This window comes from Scyliorhinus torazame, chromosome 1 (assembly GCF_047496885.1).
Source record: "Scyliorhinus torazame isolate Kashiwa2021f chromosome 1, sScyTor2.1, whole genome shotgun sequence".
NCBI classification, from domain to species: Eukaryota; Metazoa; Chordata; class Chondrichthyes; order Carcharhiniformes; family Scyliorhinidae; genus Scyliorhinus; species Scyliorhinus torazame.
Window position 1 is genome coordinate 102,690,788 of NC_092707.1, and position 20,919 is coordinate 102,711,706.

Sequence of the window (20,919 nt, forward strand, 5' to 3'; positions counted from 1 at the left end):
GAGTTTGGGTTAGTGTCGACGGGGAAGATGGTGGGGCAGTTGCGGAGGGCAGTTTATGAGTATGAGACGAAGGCAAGTAGGATGCTCGCCCATCAGTTGAGGAAGAAGGCGGCAGCAGCAAGGGAGATCGGTGGGATGAAGGGGGTAAGGCGGTGATGGATCCAGAGGGGGTAAATGGGGGATTTGAGGTCTTCTATAGGAGGCTTTATGAGTTGGAGCACCCGAGAGGAGGGGTGTGTGGAAAAGAGGGGGTGAGGCGGTTCCTGAATGGGTTGGAGTTTCCTACGGTGGAGGAGGGGTGGGTTCAGGGCCTGGAGGCCCTGATTGAACTGTGGGAGGTGATGGATAGCATAGGAACGATGCTGACGGGGACAGCCCCGGGTCCAGACAGGTTCCCAGTCGAGTTTTACAAAAAGTTTGGGGCAGAATTGGGCCACTGCTGGTGAGGGCATATAATGAGGCGAGGGAAAGGGGAGAACTCACACTACTTTGTTGCAGGCTTCTAACTCCCTGATTCTTAAAAAGGACAAGTAGGTCATACTGCCGGATATCGTTGTTGAATGTCGATGCCAAGTAATTGGCAAAAATGCTTGCATCGCAGATTGAGGACTGCGTGCCGGTGTTGGTTGGAGAATATCAGATTAGTTGTGTGAAAAGAAGGCAGTTGTCAGCGAATATGCGGAGGATACTAAATGTGATTATGGTGACCTCGGGACATTGAGGTTGTGGTGACGATGGATACGGAGAAGACTTTTTATCGGGTGGAGTGGGTGTATTTGTTCGAGGTGCTGGGGAGGTTCTGGTTTGGACAGGGGTTTGTGGATGAGAGGATTAAGTCGGGTTGCTGTACACGGCGGCGGTGGAGACTGTGCGGACAAACCGAGTGAGTTCAAGGTACTTAGGGCTACAGCGTGGGACAAGATAAGGATACCATTCTCTCCATTGCTTTTCGCCTTGGCGGTAGAGCCATTGGCAATGGTGCTTAGGGCGTTGAGGGACTGGAGAGGGATTGAGCATAGGGTTTCACTGTACGTGGATGATTTGTTATTATATATCTCGGACCCGTTGGATTGCATTAGGAGGATTATGAGGATTTTAGGGGAATTTGGCCGGTTTTTGGGATATAAATTGAACATGGGAAAGAGTGAGGTGTTCCCGATCAAAGCTAGGGGACGAGAAAGTAGGTTAGGGGAATTGCCATTCAGTGTGTTGGGGACGAGCTTTAGATACCTTAGTATTCAGGTGGTGCGAAGCTGAGCCCAGCTGCATCGGTTGAACTTGGCCTGACTAGATGAGGGGATGAAGGCAGATTTTAAGAGGTAGGGTGGTTTGCCTTTGCCGCTGGTGGGGTGGGTGCAGACAGTGAAAATGACGGTGCTGCCTAGGTTTCTGTTTGTGTTTCAGAACCTCCCTATCTTTGGCCCTAAGAGGTTTTTCAGGAAAGTCAATGGCTTGACCTCAGGGTTTGTGTGGGTGGGAAAGGACCTGTGGGGGTTGCGGAATTTGATAAATTATTATTGGGCTGCAAACATTGCGATCGTTAGGAAATGGGCAGTGGAGGAGAGGTCGGTTTGGAGACGGATGGAGGCGGTATCGTGGAGGGGAACAGGTTTGTGGGCTTTGTGATTTGCGCCTTTGCTATTCTCGCTGGCCAGGTACTGCGTCAGCCCAGTGGTGGTGTCGGCTTTGAGAGTGTGGGGGCAGTGTAGGCAACACTTGGGGTTAGAGGGTATGTCGCTGTGGGTGCCTATTTGTGATAACCATAGTTTGTGCCAACGGGATTGGATGCGAGGTTGTAGGGGTGGCGGCAGGTATTGATTGAGTACTTCAAGGACTTGTTTATAGGGGGCAAGTTTGCAGGGCTGGAGGAGTTGGAGGAATTGTATGAGTTGCTCAAGGGGAATGGTTTTAGGTACCTGAAGGTTCGGGATTTCGTGAGGAGAAAGGTGCAGACCTTCCCGGGGCTGCCGCCTCCAGTGTTGCAAGACAAGCTTCAGATGGAGGCCAAAATAGGGGAGGGGAAGGTGTCTGATATTTACAAGGAACTGATGGAGAGGGAGGGTGCCCTGGTGGAGGAAGTTAAGTGCAAATGGGAGTTGGGGGCTGGGACATAGGCTGGGGCTTTGTGAAGGGTCAACACATCCTCGTTGTGTGTGAGGTTAAGCCTCATCCAGGTTAAAGTGGTGCATAGGGCTCACACGATGGTGGTGAGGATGAGCAGGTTTTTTGAAGGGGTGCAAGATAGGTGTGGATGGTGCGCGGGGGGGGGTGGGGGTGCTCGCAGATCATGTCCACATGTTCAGGGCATGTCCAAGATTGAGGGAGTTCTGGCAAGGGTTCTCGGATGTTATGTCCGAGGTTGTGAGTGTGGCCCTGAGTCTGGGGGTGGTGACATTTGGTGTGACGGAAGGCGATATTTTGTGCGTCGGAAGACCCGGGAGAACAGAGGGGGGCGCGAGGCCAATGAATTGGCCTTAGCCATACTGATGGCCTGGAGATGAATTTGTTTTGTTGGCGGGACTCGGAGCCGCAAAAGGCAGGGGTGTGGTTGAGTGACCTGGCAGAATTCCTGCGGTTGGAGAAGATCAAATTTGCTCTGTGGGTATCAGTAGGAGGGTTCACCCGGAGGTGGAAACCGTTCTCCCAGTGAGCCAGAGAAGACACAGCTGAGTGAGTTTGGGAATTTGAATCTAGGTGGGAATTCGAAGCTGGGTGGGGAGGAAGTGCTTTTTATCCCTGGTAAGTGACGGGTAAGTAGTTTTTTGTTTTCTTTTTCTTTTCATTGGTATATTTATTTATTTTTTCTTCGTTTTTTTTTTGGGGGGGTGGGAAATTGTAGTTGTTGAAGTTAACCGAAGGTTTAAGACATGGCAGGAGATCTCAGACCCGTGTCATGCTCCTCGTGTGCGATGTGGGAGCTCAGGGACACATCCATTGTCCCTGGCTCCTTCACGTGCAAGAAGTGTGTCCAGTTGCAACTCCTGTTAGACCGCTTGACGGCTCTGGATGGACTCACTTTGGAGCATCCGCAATGCTGAGGACGTCATGGATAGCACGTTTAGCGAGTTGGTCGCACCGCAGGTGAAAGGTACTGAGGGAGATAGAAAATGGGTGACCAAAAGACAGAGCAAGAGTAGGAAGGCAGTGCAGGTGTCCCCTGCGGTCATCTCCCTGCAAAACAGATATACCGCTTTGGATACTGTTGAGGGAGATGGCTCACCAGGGGAAGGCCGCAGCAGCCAGGTTCATGGCACCGTGGCTGGCTCTGCTGCGCAGAAGGGCAGGAAAAAGAATGGCAGGGCTATAGTGATAGGGGACTCAATCGTAAGGGGAATAGACAGGCGGTTCTGCGGATGCAATCGAGACTCCAGGATGATATGTTGCCTCACTGGTGCAAGGGTCAAGGATGTCTCAGAGCGGCTGCAGGACATTCTGGGGTGGGGGGGGGGGGGGGGGGGGGAGGGGGAACAGCCAGCTGTCGTGGTGCACATAGGCACCAACGATATAGGTAAAAAACGGGACGAGGTCCTACAAGCTGAATTCAGGGAGTTAGGAGTTAAACTAAAAAGTAGGACCTCAAAGATAGTAATCTCAGGATTGCTACCAGTGCCACGAGCTAGTCAGAGTAGGAATGTCAGAATAGATAGGATGAATGCGTGGCTCGAGAAATGGTGCAAGAGGGAGGGATTCAAATTCCTGGGGCATTGGAACTGGTTCTGTGGGAGGTGGGACCAGTACAAACTGGACGGTCTGCATCTGGGCAGGACTGGAACCGATGTCCTAGGGGGGGTGTTTGCTAGAGCTGTTGGGGAGAGTTTAAACTAATGTGGCAGCGGGATGGGAACCGATGCAGGAAGTTGGAAGGTAGTAAAACAGGGACAGAAACAAAAGGCAGTAAGGGGGAAAGTAAAGGCAGAGAAGCCATAGTCAAAAATCATAAGGGGCGACAGTACAAGGTACAGTGACTGAGGGGAGCTCAGTGAATAGGACCAGGAATACTAAAAGGAATAAAACTGGAAGTAAAAACATTAATGGTAAGCGACGCAGCAGGTTGTTACATGAAGATATGAGTTCAACGACGAGGAAAATTAGGAGAAAAGTTAAGAGGAAATATAATTTAGGAGAGGTTACTGATCGAGGTGTTAAGATTCAGAACAGAGGTAAAAAAAAAACAACATAAGTGTACTTTATCTGAATGCCCGTAGTATTCGGAATAAGGTAAATGAGTTGATGGCGCAAATCAGCGTGAATGACGATGATTTAGTGGCCATTACTGAAACATGGTTAAAAGATGGTCACGACTGGGAGTTAAATATCCGAGGGTATCAAACTATTCGGAAGGACAGAGTGGATGGTAAGGGAGGTGGTGTAGCTCTGTTAATTAAGGATGACATCCGGGCAATAGTAAGGGATGACATCGGTGCTATGAAGGATAAGGTTGAATCCATTTGGGTGGAAATCAGGAATAGTAAGGCGAAAAAGTCACTGATAGGAGTAGTCTATAGGCCACCAAATAGTAACATTATGGTGGGGCAGACAATAAACAAAGAAATAACTGATGCATTCAGAAATGGTACAGCAGTTATCATGGGGGATTTTAATCTACATAATCTACATTGGTTTGACCAGGTCGGTCAAGACAGCCTTGAGGAGGAGTTTATAGAATGTATCCGCAATAGTTTCCTAGAACATTATGTAATGGAACCTACGAGGGAACAAGCGGTCCTAGATCTGGTCCTGTGTAATGAGACAGGATTGATTCACGATCTCATAGTTAGGGATCCTTTCGGAAGGAGCGATCACAATATGGTGGAATTTAAAATACAGATGGAGGATGAGAAGGTAAAATCAAGCACTAGTGTTTTGTGCTTAAACAAAGGAGATTACAATAGGATGAGAGAAGAACTAGCTAAGGTAGACTGGGAGCAAAGACTTTATGGTGAAACAGTTGAGGAACAGTGGAGAACCTTCCAAGCGATTTTTCACAGTGCTCAGCAAAGGTTTATACCAACAAAAAGGAAGGATGGTAGAAGGAGGGAAAATCGACCGTGGATATCTAAGGAAATAAGGGACAGTATCAAATTGAAGGAAAAAGCATACAAAGTAGCAAAGATTAGTGGGAGACTAGAGGACTGGGAAATCTTCAGGGGGCAACCGAAAGCTATAAAGAAGAGTAAGATAGATTATGAGAGTAAACTTGCCCAGAATATAAAAACAGATAGTAAAGGTTTCTACAAATATATAAAACAAAAAAGAGTGGCTAAGGTGAATATTGGTCCTTTAGAGGATGAGAAGGGAGATTTAATAGTGGGGGATGAGGAAATGGTTGAGGAACTGAACAGGTTTTTTGGGTCGGTCTTCACAGTGGAAGACACAAATAACACGCCAGTGACTGATGGAAATGAGGCTATGACAGGTGAGGACCTTGAGAGGATTGTTATCACTAAGGAGGTAGTGATGGGCAAGCTAATGGGGCTAAAGGTAGGCAAGTCTCCTGGCCCTGATGGAATGCATCCCAGAGTGCTAAAAGAGATGGCTAGGGAAATTGCAAATGCACTAGTGATAATTTACCAAAATTCACTAGACTCTGGGGTGGTCCCGGCGGATTGGAAATGAGCAAACGTGACACCACTGTTTAAAAAAGGAGGTAGGCTGAAAGCGGGTAATTATAGGCCAGTGAGCTTAACTTCGGTAGTAGGGAAGATGCTGGAATTTATCATCAAGGAAGAAATAGCGAGGCATCTGGATGGAAATTGTCCCATTGGGCAGACGCAGCATGGGTTCATAAAGGGCAGGTCATGCCTTACTAATTTAGTGGAATTTTTTGAGGGCATTGCCAGTGCAGTAGATAACGGGGAGCCAATGGATGTGGTATATCTGGATTTCCAGAAAGCCTTTGACAAGGTGCCGCACAAAAGGTTGCTGCATAAGATAAAGATGTATGGTATTAAGAGGAAAGTAGTAGCATGGATAGAGGATTGGTTAATTAATAGAAAGCAAAGAGTGGGGATTAATGGGTGTTTCTCTGGTTGGCAATCAGTAGCTAGTGGTGTCCCTCAGGGATCAGTGTTGGGCCCACAATTGTTCACAATTTACATAGATGATTTGGAGTTGGGGACCAAGGGCAATGTGTCCAAGTTTGCAGACGACACTTAAGATGAGTGGTAAAGCAAAAAGTGCAGAGGATACTGGAAGTCTGCAGAGGGATTTGGATAGGCTAAGTGAATGGGCTAGGGTCTGGCAGATGGAATACAATGTTGACAAATGTGAGGTTATCCATTTTGGTAGGAATAACAGCAAAAGGGATTGTTATTTAAATGATAAAATATTAAAACTGCTGCTGTGCAGAGAGACCTGGGTGTGCTAGTGCATGAGTCGCAAAAAGTTGGTTTACAGGTGCAACAGGTGATTAAGAAGGCAAATGGAATTTTGTCCTTCATTGCTAGAGGGATGGAGTTTAAGACTAAGGAGGTTATGCTGCAATTGTATAAGGTGTTAGTGAGGCCACACCTGGAGTATTGTGTTCAGTTTTGGTCTCCTTACCTGAGAAAGGACGTACTAGCACTGGAGGGTGTGCAGAGGAGATTCACTAGGTTAATCCCAGAGCTGAAGGGGTTGGATTACGAGGAGAGGTTGAGTAGACTGGGACTGTACTCGTTGGAATTTAGAAGGATGAGGGGGGATCTTATAGAAACATATAAAATTATGAAGGGAATAGATAGGATAGATGCGGGCAGGTTGTTTCCACTGGCGGGTGAAAGCAGAACTAGGGGGCATAGCCTCAAAGTAAGGTGAAGTAGATTTAGGACTGAGTTTAGGAGGAACTTCTTCACCCAAAGGGTTGTGAATCTATGGAATTCCTTGCCCAGTGAAGCAGTAGAGGCTCCTTCATTAAATGTTTTTAAGATAAAGATAGTTTTTTGAAGAATAAAGGGATTAAAGGTTATGGTGTTCGGGCCGGAAGGTGGAGCTGAGTCCACAAAAGATCAACCATGATCTCATTGAATGGTGGAGCAGGCTCGAGGGGCCAGATGGCCTACTCCTGCTCCTAGTTCTTATGTTCTTCAAGGAGGATTGAGAGGTCAGCAAAATAGGGGGAGTAAGGGCGTTAAAACGGGAATGCGGGACGTGGTTGGGAGTTGGCGTCGGGGGCTGGATGGTTGTGGTGGTTTGTTGGATTGATGTGATGTTCTTCTGATGCTCTTTGGTTGTTATTTTGATATTTTGTATATTTATATTTTTGTTGAAAAGCCTTGAATATTAGGGGTGGCATAGTGGCGCGGTGGTTAGCACTACTGCCTACGGCGCTGAGGACCCAGCTTCGTTCCGGGCCCCGGGTCATTGTGTGGAGTTTGCACATTCACCCGATGTCTGCATGGGTCTCACCCCCACAATCCAAAGATGTGCAGGGTAGGTGCATTGACCACGCTAAATTGCTCCTTAATTGGAAAAAATAATTGGATACTCTAAATTTATTTTAAATAAAAGAAAAGCCTTGAATAAAAACATTTGTATATATAAAAAAAAACAATCTGACTGCACGGAGTCACTGGAGAGGTCGAGAGATGTATTGAAGAGTTAGTGCTAAGTGGCATTAGGGGGCAGCATGGTGGCGCAAGTGGTTAGCACGGCTGCCTCACAGCGCCGAGGTCCCAGGTTCGATCCCGGCTCGGGGTCACTGTCAGTGTGGAGTTTGCACATTCTCCCAGTGTTTGCGTGGGTTTCGACCCCACAACCCCAAAAACGTACATGATAGGTGGATTGGCCGTGCTAAATTGCCCGTTAATTGGAAAAAATGAATTGGATATTCTAAATTTTTAAAAATAAAGTGGCATTAGGGTACATGTAGAAACTGACCTCATGCCTGTGGTAACTCTGGAAGTGATGGTGTAATGCAGGAAGATGACCCAGATCCTCTCTCCAGTGAAAAAGTTGAAACAGCTAAGCTGGGAACATTAACACTACTAGAACAGGGGTAAAAGAAGCTCAACTTGCCCTGTTGCTTCGCTGGCAGCCAATTAACTTTTAATTACCTGCATCTTTCGACGCTGTTTTTTGACATAAGTGCACTCATGCCCCCTATTGTAGTTGCCATGCTGTAATTGGTGAGCCAGGACTCCTGATTGACTGATAATGAGCCAATTTTCCTGCTTTCATTGGCCACAGGGTTACTGGCTGCCGCAGCTTGGCAGACATCGTGGTTGCAACTCCAGGACGTCTGGTTGACCACATTTCCAAAACAGACGGATTCAATCTGCAGCATCTCCGATACCTGGTAAGGCTTTAACAACCTGGTCTAAAGACAGCGGATAATTCCCTTTCTCTCTGATTGCAGCTGCCCTCCTCCCGATGATTTTACATACATGATTTGGAGTTGGGGACCAAGGGCAATGTGTCCACGTTTGCAGACGACAGTAAGATGAGTGGTAAAGCGAAAAGTGCAGAGGATAGTGGAAGTCTGCAGAGGGATTTGGATAGGTTAAGTGAATGGGCTAGGGTCTGGCAGATGGAATACAATGTTGACGAATGTGAGGTTATCCATTTTGGTAGGAATAACAGCAAAAGGGATTATTATTTAAATGATAAAATATTAAAACATGCTGCTGTGCAGAGAGACCTGGGTGTGCTAGTGCATGAGTCGCAAAAAGTTGGTTTACAGGTGATTAAGAAGGCAAATGGAATTTTGTCCTTCATTGCTAGAGGGATGGCGTTTAAGACTAGGGAGGTTATGCTGCAATTGTATAAGGTGTTAGTGAGGCCACACCTGGAGCTTTGTGTTCAGTTTTGGTCTCCTTACCTGAGAAAGGACTTACTGGCGCTGGAGGGTGTGCAGAGGAGATTCACTAGGTGAATCCCAGAGCTGAAGGGGTTGGATTACGAGGAGAGGTTGAGTAGACTGGGACTGTACTCGTTGGAATTTAGAAGGATGAGGGGGGATCTTATAGAAACATATAAAATTATGAAGGGAATAGATAGGATAGATGCGGGCAGGTTGTTTCACTGGCGAGTGAAAGCAGAACTAGTGGGCATAGCCTCAAAATAAGGGGAAGTAGATTTAGGACTGAGTTTAGGAGGAACTTCTTCACCCAAAGGGTTGTGAATCTATGGAATTCCTTGCCCAGTGAAGCAGTAGAGGCTCCTTCATTAAATGTTTTTAAGATAAAGATAGATAGTTTTTTGAAGAATAAAGGGATTAAGGGTTATGGTGTTCGGGCTGGAAGGTGGAGCTGAGTCCACAAAAGATCAGCCATGATCTCATTGAATGGCGGAGCAGGCTCGAGGGGCCAGATGGCCGACTCCTGCTCCCAGTTCTTATGTTCTTGTGTTCTTATGCCAATTGGTTCACAAATGCTGACCACCCTCCAGTACCACCTCCAAGCATCCACTCTTCACGTGAGTGTTGGAGGGATGTTAAACTGTGGTAGGCATCCCAATCGTGGTTCCCGTCTGATCCCTAGACATATACCAGCCACTGGATAGCAACAATGCTTGTTCCTGTTCCGGGGAGTGGTGCAAAACGCTCTCCACTGGTAAAAAAAAAAAACAGATTTGTCAAAGTCTAATGTCAAAAAGTTAATAACTGCCGTGTTTCAGATAATCGATGAGGCGGATCGAATGATTGATAGTATGCATCAAGACTGGCTGAACCAGGTAGTGAAGGCCGTGTACCAAACGGGTGAATGCTCAGCTCCAGGCATCTTGTTCCAGAGGACCAACCCAGGAGCCTGCACGGCTGCAAGGTAAGGGACTGGGTGTTCCTTAGGCCAGGGTTGTGTTTAGGGCTACCAATAGCAAGAACACCACATCAACAGCTGTATCAGAGCTCAATGATGGTAACTCAGCACAGCATGGAGTACTCGCACATTGGTTGACTTGCCTGGCTTCTCCAGAATGGACAACTGAAGTCACTTTAGTGAGGTCAGAATTGCAGGAGGGAAGAGCCCAATCTTAAAATTAGAGTTTGCTCATTCAAGTGGCGGGATCAGGAAGTACCTGGGGAACTCTTTGCCCCAAACGACTCGATCACTAAAAATGCAAGACACTTCTGAAGCGTTGTAGAAGATAGCATCTTCAGAACTGATACAATGGAGACAGAGAAACTGGGAGAATGGGATGGAGTATTTGCCAGAAGCAGGGTGTGAAGGGGCGTAGTCGAGGTAGCTGCGGGAGTCGGTGGGCTTGGAATGAATATAAGTGGATAGTCTAGCTCCAGAAATAGAGGCAAAGAAGTTGAGGAAGGAAAGGATAGTGCTGGCGATAGACCATGTGAAGGTGAAAGAGGGATGGAGATCAGAAGGAAAACTGATTAAGGTTTGTAGTTCTGGGTGAGGAAAAATCCTTCCGAACTGGTTGAGTTTCTTTTGGTTTCTGAACTGGGAACCTGTAACTTATTAATTATTTTAGTAAGAATTATTAGTAACTTAGGTAAGCCAATTAATAACAGTGAAATGATTGAGTCAATTAATAATTAATTAATTAAATAAAGCGATATGTTTAGATGGGTATGGCAGGACAGGTGGTATAACACAGCTGCAGCAGATAAGAGTTTGTGGAGACCTAAGACAACCATACCTGTAGTAAGTGTCTCTACAACTTGAAGAACCTTGGTTCAGAGTTGTTGAGCTGGAGTCTGAGTTGCTGACATTGCCAAGCATCCGTGAGGGGGGAAGAGCTACCTGGACACTGTAATACCCAGCGTAATACATCGGATAATAAGTCATTATAATACGTCGACACTACAGCCAAGGATGTACAACAGCGCCTATACCTCCTCCGGAATCTCCCTCCTTTCCTCCCAGGGCTGGGATCGAACCTGGATCCTCAGCGCCTTCGGGCAGCAGTGCTAACCACTGCGCCCCCATGGTATGGCAACTGCTCAGCCCAAGTCCGTAAGAAACTACAGAGAGTCGTGACACAGCCCACTCCATCACATGAACCCAGCTCCCATCCATTGACTCTGTCTGCACCTCTTGCTGCCTTGGGAAATAATAATAATAATCGCTTATTGTCACAAGTAGGCTTCAGTGAAGTTACTGTGAAAAGCCCCTAGTCGCCACATTCCGGCGCCTGTTCGGGGAGGCCGGTATGGGAATTGAACCCGCGCTGCTGCCTTGTTCTGCATTACAACCCAGCTGTTTAGCCTACTGTGCTAAAGCGGGCAGCTTAATCAAAGACCCCTCCCACATGGGTTATTCTCTCTCCCAACCTTTTCCATTGAGCAGAAGATACAAAAGTCTGAGAACACGCATTAACAGATTCAAAAAATGCTTCTTCCTCGCTGTTACCAGACTCCTGAATAGAACATAGAACAGTGGCCTTCTTATGGACTGAACTGATCTCTCCACACATCTCTACTCTAGCACTACACTCTATATACTTCACCCGACATCTATGTATTTATATTGTGTATTTATCGTATATCCTACGCTTTTCATGTGTGAAACTATCAGCCTGGAGTGTATGCTGAACAATACTTTTCGCTGTACCTCAGTACACGTGACACTAAATTTAAAACCTCATTCCCCTTACTAGAACTTCAGAGCCGGTCAATGGAAAAGGTCAGGAAATTATTCCTACAATTCAGACAAGTACAGGGATCCAGCATTTAGTACTGGAGGAGTCACAGGCCTTGATTTTGAGCAACTGATGTGAGGCACTTGTTACCCATTGTGGATGAGATCAAGGAGTGCAGCATGGATGGGCAAACTGATCATATCATCATGGTACAGGAAAACTATTCAAGTAGGAGGAGTGAAAAGGAAAATGGTGGTTATCGGGGCCAGTATAGTCAATAGATAGATACAGTTCGGTTGCAAGTTAGGAGAGTTATGTTGCTTACCTAATACCCCTCTGCCGGGAGAAACATTTCCCCCCCCCCCCCCCCCCACCGCGCGCGCACACCCGCATCCCTGTATCTGCTGCTCTACTGAGGCGCAACCTCCTCGTCCCTCCCTGTCTCTAGCTCTCAGCTATGAGGCACCCACAAATCTGGCTTTATGCTGAGACCTGCCCTTCCCACTTCTCCTCGCACTCAGCTCTCTGCTTGTGAGGTCTCCTCCCACATCGGCTCTCATCTTCCCCTCTCTCTCTCTCTCTCTCTCTCTCTCTCTCTCTCACATCCCCCCACCCCAAAAGTGTGGGCGCCGTGAGACTTCAGTGCTATCCACTGCGCCACCGTGCTGCCCTCAGTTTGCATTTCCAATCCTTAACAAATATTTATCCAGCTGTCGTAGGGCGAGTTAATTGGTACCGTATGAAGTACTATTGCTGAATATTTTTTAAAGAGTCTGAGGCGGGGCATGATTGATGAAAAGCTTTCAATCCTTGCTGGAGGGCAGACAGGTTTAATGTCTCATTCAAAAGGCTACCTCAGTACTCTTACCAGGGGTGTCGTAGATTTACGCTTAAATGTCTGCAGTGGGACATTCCGAGATGAAAGTGTCATCATTACGGCATGGCAGCTGCTATAAAACTTTAATTCTTCAAATTATTATTTTTTGCTTGCTCCATTACAATATTGAACAATTCATAGATGTTTACAGCACTGAAGGAGGCCATTCGGCCCATCATGTCCATGAGAGCCCTGGAGGTTGTGGCAGCACAATGAATATTTAAACACTTCTTAAATGTTACAAGAATTTCTGACTGACTCAATCACCCTCTCTGGCAGTGAGTTCCAGGCGCCCACCACCCTCTGGGTGCAAAGGTTTCTCTTCCACTCCTTGCTTAGTCTTCTACCTTAAATTTATGCCCCTTGATTATTGAACTCTCAATTAACGGAAAAGTGCTTTCCTATCCAACCTATCTATGCCCCTCCTAATCGTAAATATACTTCTATCAGGTCTCCCCTCGACCTTCGCTGCTCCAGTGAAAACAGCCGCAGCTTTTTCCAACCTTTCCTCATAGCTCAGACCCTCCAGCCCGGGCAGCATCATGGTCAATCTCCTCTGCACCCATTCCAGTGTAGTGACATTCTTGACAACAGCCAAAGTAAAATGGTAGTTGTCAAATATTGATGACTATTTCAGAATCAGTGGTGTGGGGAGCCTTTCAAAATGACATCTTCTATAGGTAAAGACACTTACTAAAAATGTAACCAGTTACATGGACCTTGTAGATGGCTATCTGGGGTGGCGCAGTGGCTAGCACTGCAGTGTCACAGCACTGAAGACCCGGGTTCTATCCCGCCCCGGGCCACTGTCCATGTGGAGTTTGCTGATTCTTCCCATGTCTGCGTGGGTCTCACCCCCATAACCGAAAGATGTGCAGGGTAGATGGATTGGCCACGCTAAATTACCCATTAATTGAGGGGAAAAAATTAAAATTAGATGACTATCTGATGTAGCAGCCCAGAAGCAAATCGACAAGTTTGAAAATGTGAAAAGGCAGTCCCCAGATTAAGTGTGTTTTAAATTTATGGCGAGTAGTTGTGACTGTGACTAAAGTACAGGTGAGTTAATTTAAATTTGTGTTTATTACTGCTCAAAGTATTTGTAGATGTTAATAGTTTGGCTACACGGGGGTGCTGTGGGAGTCCTAGCTCCATTTATTATAGGAGGATTTGCTGAATTATACACCCATTGTCTAATTGTTGTCTGATAACTCCATATTTCTAGCACTGCACCTGTTATTACCAATGTATCTGTAAGTCAGTAACATCTGATTTCTTTCACAGCCACTCCCGACTGCAGATGCCCCTGCAGAAGGTGCTGTTTTCTGCCACCCTCACTCAGGATTCTGAGAAGCTCCAGCAGTTGGCGCTGCACCAGCCTCAGCTCTTCACCTCCAGTTACGCACCGCCTGAGCAGGGGCCACACGTGATCCAGAGTAAGCACCGAGAAGCAGTTGGCACCATCAAAACGAAGTACACCTTGCCCGAGGGGCTGACGGTGAGGACTGATTGTAATTTAATAATATATTTCAAGACTTGGGAAACCCCAAAGCTCTTTGCTACCAGTGAAGCACTGAAGTATAGTCACTCTTGTAATGTAGAAAATGGAAAACCACACTGCTAATTTTGCACATGTTAGCTCCCACAAACCGCAATGAAATAATTTGCTGATAGTTTGTGTTATTGATGTTGGTTAAGGAATAAACATCAGTTGGGACATTGGTGAGAACTCCCATGCTCTTCAAAGCACCCACCTGAGAGGCAGGTTAAACGTCTCATCCAAAAACATTCCCCTCCTGAAAGTGAGGAGATTGCACTGGGAGGATCAACCTTGGAATGCCACCTGACACCACTGCCTTCTGACTCAGAGGAGAGTGCTACAACTGAGCCACACCTGACATGCAATCCACTTGTAATTTTCCATTTGTGATCTGTACCTCTACGTAATGAGAGCTCTGTGGTTAATGCTGGTGAAGATATGAAACAAGTCATGCCAGTCCATTTTGGTTCGAAAGAGCACTTGGCCTGCTGTGTGGTGGGCGGGGGACTGCTTTGGCTATTTTCAATTGGAGTTCTGACAAAGGAATCTTTTATCTGAGCTTCATAGGGAGCATGATAAAGTTTAGATGTACCACACCCAGTGAATATCTAACTCTTCCAATGCCTCGGGAGATTTTACTCTCACAATTTGAGTCTCTGCTGCTGGGAGAGTTAAACAAAGCATGAGAGGGGCAGAGGCTGACTGAGAGTTAAGCCAGGGTGCCTGTGATTAGATTACTATATGCAATATTGTGGTGAATGGAAGTGCGTCTGTCTCTTTCTGTATGTCTGTCTCTCTTTCTTTCTCTCTCTCTACTCACATCCCTTGAATTAATCACAAAAAGACGCACACTCACACACAGGTATGAGGACCTACCCTTCATTGACCAGGCAAATGATAAATGATTACTCCAAAGCCCAACATCCTGGGGTGTGTTCAGACTTGATTGGATCTGTGTTTATGGACAGTTTCTGATACATTGGAACAGGGTCAGCTGCCTACTGATTCCATAACCCTTTCAGGGAAAGTGAATTGTTATTTTTCTCACCATTATCTCTCCGGACCTGCTGAAATCTGAAACCAAGCACTCTGTTATCACAGCTCTCCAATCTAGTTAGAGTTCTGTCTCAAAAGCTTTTTGTGTGTATAGCAACAACTTTATATCATCGCACCTTTAACATAGATGTCCCAAAGAGCTTTGTGGAGGTGTACTCGAGAATAAAAAGTATGCTAGGCCAAAAAAGCATGCTAGGCGGAGTGACCAAAAGGTTGTTTAAGTAGGTGTGTTTTGTGTGTCTTAAGGGAGAAAAGGGAGTTGGAGAGTTTTAGGGAGTGTTACGGATTCCTGGTCAGCTCTCAACATTGGCTAAGAGACTGGACCAGATGTCATAACTTTTAGTTTTAATGCAGTGCGGAAAGATCAATTCCTTCTAAGAGTGATAATATAAGAAATAGGGCTTGATCATTTTAGAAACAAAGCTTTATTAAAACAAAAGGAAATAAAACAATATTTAAACTTTACTTCAGCGCTAACACTAACAGATTACATGCAGTTTCTTAACCTTTACACACATGTTCCCATTAAGCATCACGTTACATGAACATGCAGCTCTTATTCTACTTACACAAACAGGCAAAGGCAATGCTTGCATTTACAAAACAATTTTTCTTCTGTTAGGGACATTCCGAACCCTTTCCAAAGCCTTCCTCCGTGTCAACTTTCATGACCTCTCTGGTCAATTTCCAAAGCCTTCTGCCTGTAACTGTTCAAAACACCATCTCTTCGCTCTCTTTCTCTAAGCTCCACATGCCCCCTCAAGCAAAGATTCTCCCCAGAGGTGGCCAGACTTGAATCCATTATCATTATCTAGGGTGTCTGATTTCCCACTACCGTTTCTATAAAAGAACAGAGCTATGTCATTCATATGCAACTAACCTTCCATTGACAGACAAATAGGTCATCAGACTCTGTGAGGGGATAATGGTTGGTTAAACAAGGTTGCCCTGAATGACGATGGGTCTTGAGTGAATCATCCTGGCTGAACCGGGGCATCCTGTGTATTCCCACTAATGAGGTCAAGTCTGAGTGGGATTGGAGTTGGCACATTCTCCCCGTGTTTGCATGGGTTTCGCCCCCACAGCCCAAAGATGTGCAGGCCACGCTAAATTGCCACTAAATTGGAAAAAATTAATTGGGTACACCAAATTTATAAATAAATAAATTAATAAATTTAGAGTACCCAATTCTTTAACAAAAAAGAAAAAAAAAGACTGAGTGGGGCAAGGTAATTCAGGCTGTGGGCGTATCCCTCTGACTCTGCTGCTAGCAGTCTTTTCCCTAAATTGCCTGCTACATCCTGGACCCTATTTCTGGACTCAAGTTCCTCATATCTTCCTATCATTATCAGAGGGAATTTCAGCATGGGATCTGATGGCTCAGGGTCTCTGCAGCTGTGATACAATGGGTTGAGGACAGATAGCCTAGCCCTGCCTCTGACAATCTAGAATGTGTATCCAAGGGACACTCGTGTCTCCAGTCATCTATTTTCATTTGTGAGGTAGTGCCATCTTATTAGACAGTCAGGATTAAGGCTGATCTGTTTCCACTCTGATTTGATGGGTGATGAGATAGCTGATTATCCCAATGCCCAATCTGCAGACTCCGCCACACTCATAGTGCAGGTGCTGTTTGAAGGGTTGGGTAGATGGGTTGTTTGAAGGTTTGTGTGCTCAGTCCAGCTCGACTTCACCTCTGCATGTTCCCGACATGTTTGGTAATTTCCCAGATGAGCCTTCTCCATTTTGGTTGGCCATAAGCCAGGAACTTTCATGAGTTAGGGGAAAGTTTGACCTTTTCAGGGATACTTTCAGGACACCCCAAAAGTGTTTCCTTCTGGGAATCTCCTGTCGTAACCAGAGTTCGAGGTAGAGCAATTACTTTGGGACTCTGGTGTCAGACATATGAAAAACATGGCCCATCCAGTGGAGTTGGTTTTGAGCCCCTCAATGCTGGGCAAGTTTGCTTGGGAGGTAGTACCAGGTCTGTATTCAACACCGCTCCTTGATGGTACAGCGAGGATCAGGCACTCAGGATGTCACAATCACCTCTGACTTCTTGTCACGACGAGTGTGAAATCATTTGTGTGTAGTGATGTTAAGTTTATGGTTACTTTGCACATTTAGGCAACACCCAGTCAGAGTTTCGGTCCCTTTCGTGAGTACCACAGGACAAATGAGGGGGGCAGGCCAAGGCTATCCTTTATCCGGTATCATGGAGTGAGACTTGAACCTATGATCCTTTGTTGCTTCTTCTTCTGTCTTCATCTCTAGCTCTTTCCTGTCAGGAATCCATACTCATTCCCATTTGCTTTATAGTTATAAATGTTAAATGCCATCCAGGAACAGATGGAAGAAATGTGGCTACGGAGATATCATTGAGCAATATTTTGCAACATCCACAATTTTGGGTTTTGTTGGGAACTGGTGTTTTGGGGATGATTCCCACAAGGTGAGCTACCTGAAAATAGTCTCTGAGACTTTCCTTTGTGAGCATTTTTGGGTTACTTAACCGACATGCAGCGGGAAATGAGGGTTGCTTGCTACTGAAGGAGCAAGTGCGAGTGATCGTTGCTCTGAAGCCACCTTTGTTCACTCCATCACAATATTTTTAAAAAAATTTTTAGAGTACCTAATTCTTTTTTTTCCAATTAAGGGGTAATTTAGTGTGGCCAATTCACCTACCCTGCACATCTTTTTGGGTTGTGGGGATGAGACTCGCGTGCACATTGGGAGAATCCGCAAACTCCATACGAACAGTGACCCGGGGCCGGGATTGATCCCAGGTCCTCTCCGCCATGAGGCAGCAGTGCTAACCACTGTACCACCATGCCGCCCATCTTGGCAAAAGAAAATGATGTATTTCTCTGTCCCGTGCAGGAGTTCTATGTCCCATGCCACCTCAACAAGAAGCCTCTGATAATCCTCTACTTTGTCCTGAGAATGAAGTTCAGTCGTATTTTGTGTTTCACCAACTCCAGAGGTGCTTCACACAGGTAACCATTCTGTCTTTTTGTTCTAGCTACTGGTATCTTTGATCAGTGAGCTGTCTCTATTTATACAGGATGATCAGTGTGTCAATGAATCTGTTGCAGGTTGTATCTGTTACTCCATGCCTTTGGTGGTATACAAGTGGCAGAATTTTCTTCCAGACTTTCCCCCAATGAAAGACGAAAAACACTGAAAGAGTTTGAGCAAGGAAAACTCCAAATGTAAGTGTGTGTCTGTGTTGACGCTTGTGGAGGGGGGAATGGGTACTAGCGTAGGGAATCTGGGTTTCGGGGGAGTGACAGTGTCAACACGTAGGAGGGTGTTGACACGAGGGGTTTCGAGGGGAGGTGCTGGCATCAGGCTGGGATGTCAGCGTGTCAGCTGGTTTGTGTCAGTGTGGTTTGTGGCATTTGGGCAGTGTGGCTTGTGTGTCTGTGGTATGTGTGTATGTGCATACCGATGCAGGCACATAAGCTATGCCAATATATAGCCCGAGTCTGCATGGTTTGCATGCTTAGACACACTCCATTTGGTTGGCATGTGTATATCTTTGTACTGATTATTTTATGGTTAGGGTTTATGAGACTTTGGGCAACAACTTCCAACTGTGCATAGCACATTTAACACAGAAAGACATTGTAGTGAACTTCACAGAGACATGCAGCGGGAAATTAGGGTTGCTTGCTAATGAAGGGGCAATGATAAGAGATTGGGTCCAAGTGTTAGGGGTTAAGTGACAATCCTAGAAAAGAAAGTGAGGTGGAGGAGAGTAGGGCAGGGATTCCAGAGCATGGTTCCTACAACTGCCAATGACAAGGGAGCATTTGCACAAATGTCCAGAATCAGGTGGCATAGGGCTTGAGAAGGTTTAGAGATGTGAGGAGTCAGGCCATGAAGGGATTTAAATGCAATGTTAAGAATTTTATATTTGAGTCACTCACAGACAATGTAAATCAGTGAGTCCAGGAGCAATGGGTGAATAGGACTTGGTGGGAGTCAGGGTGTGGGCAGCAGAGTTTTTGATGAGCTGAAATTTATGAAGAAAGGAAGACGGGATGTCAGCCAGGAAAGCATTGGAATAATCAAGTCAGGAACTGACAGTAGCATAGATGGGAAATGGTTACGGAGGTGATGGGAAGGGGTGAGTACAGTGTCAGCAGCTCAACTTGAGTTGAATACGACACTGAGGTTGCACACAATAAAGCAGCAAGGGAAAGGCATCAGTGGCAGGAATACAAAGCTTATAATGGGAATCAAAGACAATGCTTTAGGTTTTCCCAATGTTTGGAGGAATTTGCAGTTCATCCAGTCTGACAAATCCAAGGTGATGGAGGAGTCATGAGAGGTGGTGGTGAAGTAGAGCTTTCCTTATTAACATACTTGGATAAATTGACCCCATTTCTGCACATGATAGAATCCATCGAATCCCTACAGTGGAGGGCCATCGAGTCAGTACCTAACCTCTGAAAGAGCACTCTACCCCAGGTCCACTCCCCCTCCCTCTCCCCGTAACCCCACAAAGGGGCAATTTAGCTTGGCCAATCCACCTAACCTGCACATCTTTGACTGTGGGAGGAAACTGGAACACAGAGGAAACCCCTGCAGACACGGGGAGAATGTGCAAACTCCATATAGACAGTCACCGAAGGCCGGTATTGAACCCAGGTCTCTGGCGCTGTAGGACAGCAGTGCTAACCACAGAGTTTGCACAAACCCAAAATGAATGGATATGATTTATCTTCCATCAATATGCTGGCCTGAATGACTGAGAATCATCTCATAAAATCATATCATAGCACCTCCTCCCCGTACCTGCGTGGATTTCCTTTCGGTGCTCCAGTTTCCTCCCACAGTCCAAAGATAGGGCTGGCTTGGAATGCAGAACAAGGCCAGCAGCGCGGATTCAATTCCTGTACCAGCTGAGAATTCTGAATTCTCCCTCTGTGTACCCGAACAGGCGCTGGAATGTGGCAACTAGGGGCTTTTCACAGTAACTTCATTGAAGCCTACTTGTGACAATAAAAGATTATTATTATTATGTGCAGGTTAGGTGGATTGGTCATGCTAAATTGCCCTTTTGTCCGAAAGATTAGGTGAGGGTGACTGGGTTGCAAGGTTAGCTTAAGTAGGGTGCTCTTAGGACAGCACGGTGGGGCAGTGGGTAGCACTGCTGTCTACGGCGCCGAGGACACTGGTTCATCCCAGCCTTGGGTCACTGTCTGTGTGGAGTTTGCACATTCTCCCCGTGTCTGCGTGGGTTTCACCCCCACAACCCAAAGATATGCAGGTTAGATGGATTGGCTATGCTAAATTGCCCCTTAATTGGTTAAAAAAAAAAAATTGGATACTCTAAATTGAAAAAAAACAGTAGGGTGCTCTTCCAAGGTGCAGACTCAATGGGTCGAATGGCCTCCTTCTAAATTGTAAATTCTATGATCCTATGAGTAGCGATCTGATTGGAGAATTACAAGCATTGATATGCAGAAGAGATGGCCACAGATTCTGGATCCTCACGGACTTTAGAGAGGAATGGTAGTTTGGAATGTTCAGCGTGCTTTACTCGGATTCTGTGTCTGGCCACTTTGAGGCTCTGTCTATTACTGCTGCATACTGTTCTAGACCTGAAGTCCCACTTGTTACACAGTTTTTAATAATACCTTCTTCCATAGACTGATCAGCACTGATGCAAGTGCGAGAGGAATCGATGTTAAAGATGTCATGTGCGTGGTTAATTATGATGCCCCACAGTTCATTAGGACATACATCCACAGGTAAGCAGTGGGTTTTAGCCTGAAACACCACACCCACATTGCCACCAACCCTCCCTGCATCTGAAAAAAAATTTAGAGCACCCAATTATTTTTTTTCAATTAAGGGGCAATTTAGTGTGGGCAATCCACCTAGCCTGCACATCTTTGGGTTGTGGGGATAAGACCCACCT

General features: G+C 46.0%; 1 protein-coding gene across 3 annotated transcripts in view; it reads left to right on the forward strand.

The window, feature by feature from the left end:
- ddx51 (DEAD (Asp-Glu-Ala-Asp) box polypeptide 51) overlaps nucleotides 1-20,919 on the forward strand; it is a 70,033-nt gene that overhangs the window by 21,681 nt on the left and 27,433 nt on the right. For all 3 annotated transcript variants that reach the window (XM_072499002.1, XM_072499020.1, XM_072499010.1), the window contains exons 8-13: nucleotides 8,167-8,275; nucleotides 9,595-9,740; nucleotides 13,676-13,889; nucleotides 17,868-17,983; nucleotides 18,083-18,199; nucleotides 20,648-20,749. In XM_072499002.1, the coding sequence (XP_072355103.1) occupies nucleotides 8,167-8,275; nucleotides 9,595-9,740; nucleotides 13,676-13,889; nucleotides 17,868-17,983; nucleotides 18,083-18,199; nucleotides 20,648-20,749 (804 nt within the window). The remainder of the gene's footprint in view (nucleotides 1-8,166; nucleotides 8,276-9,594; nucleotides 9,741-13,675; nucleotides 13,890-17,867; nucleotides 17,984-18,082; nucleotides 18,200-20,647; nucleotides 20,750-20,919) is intronic.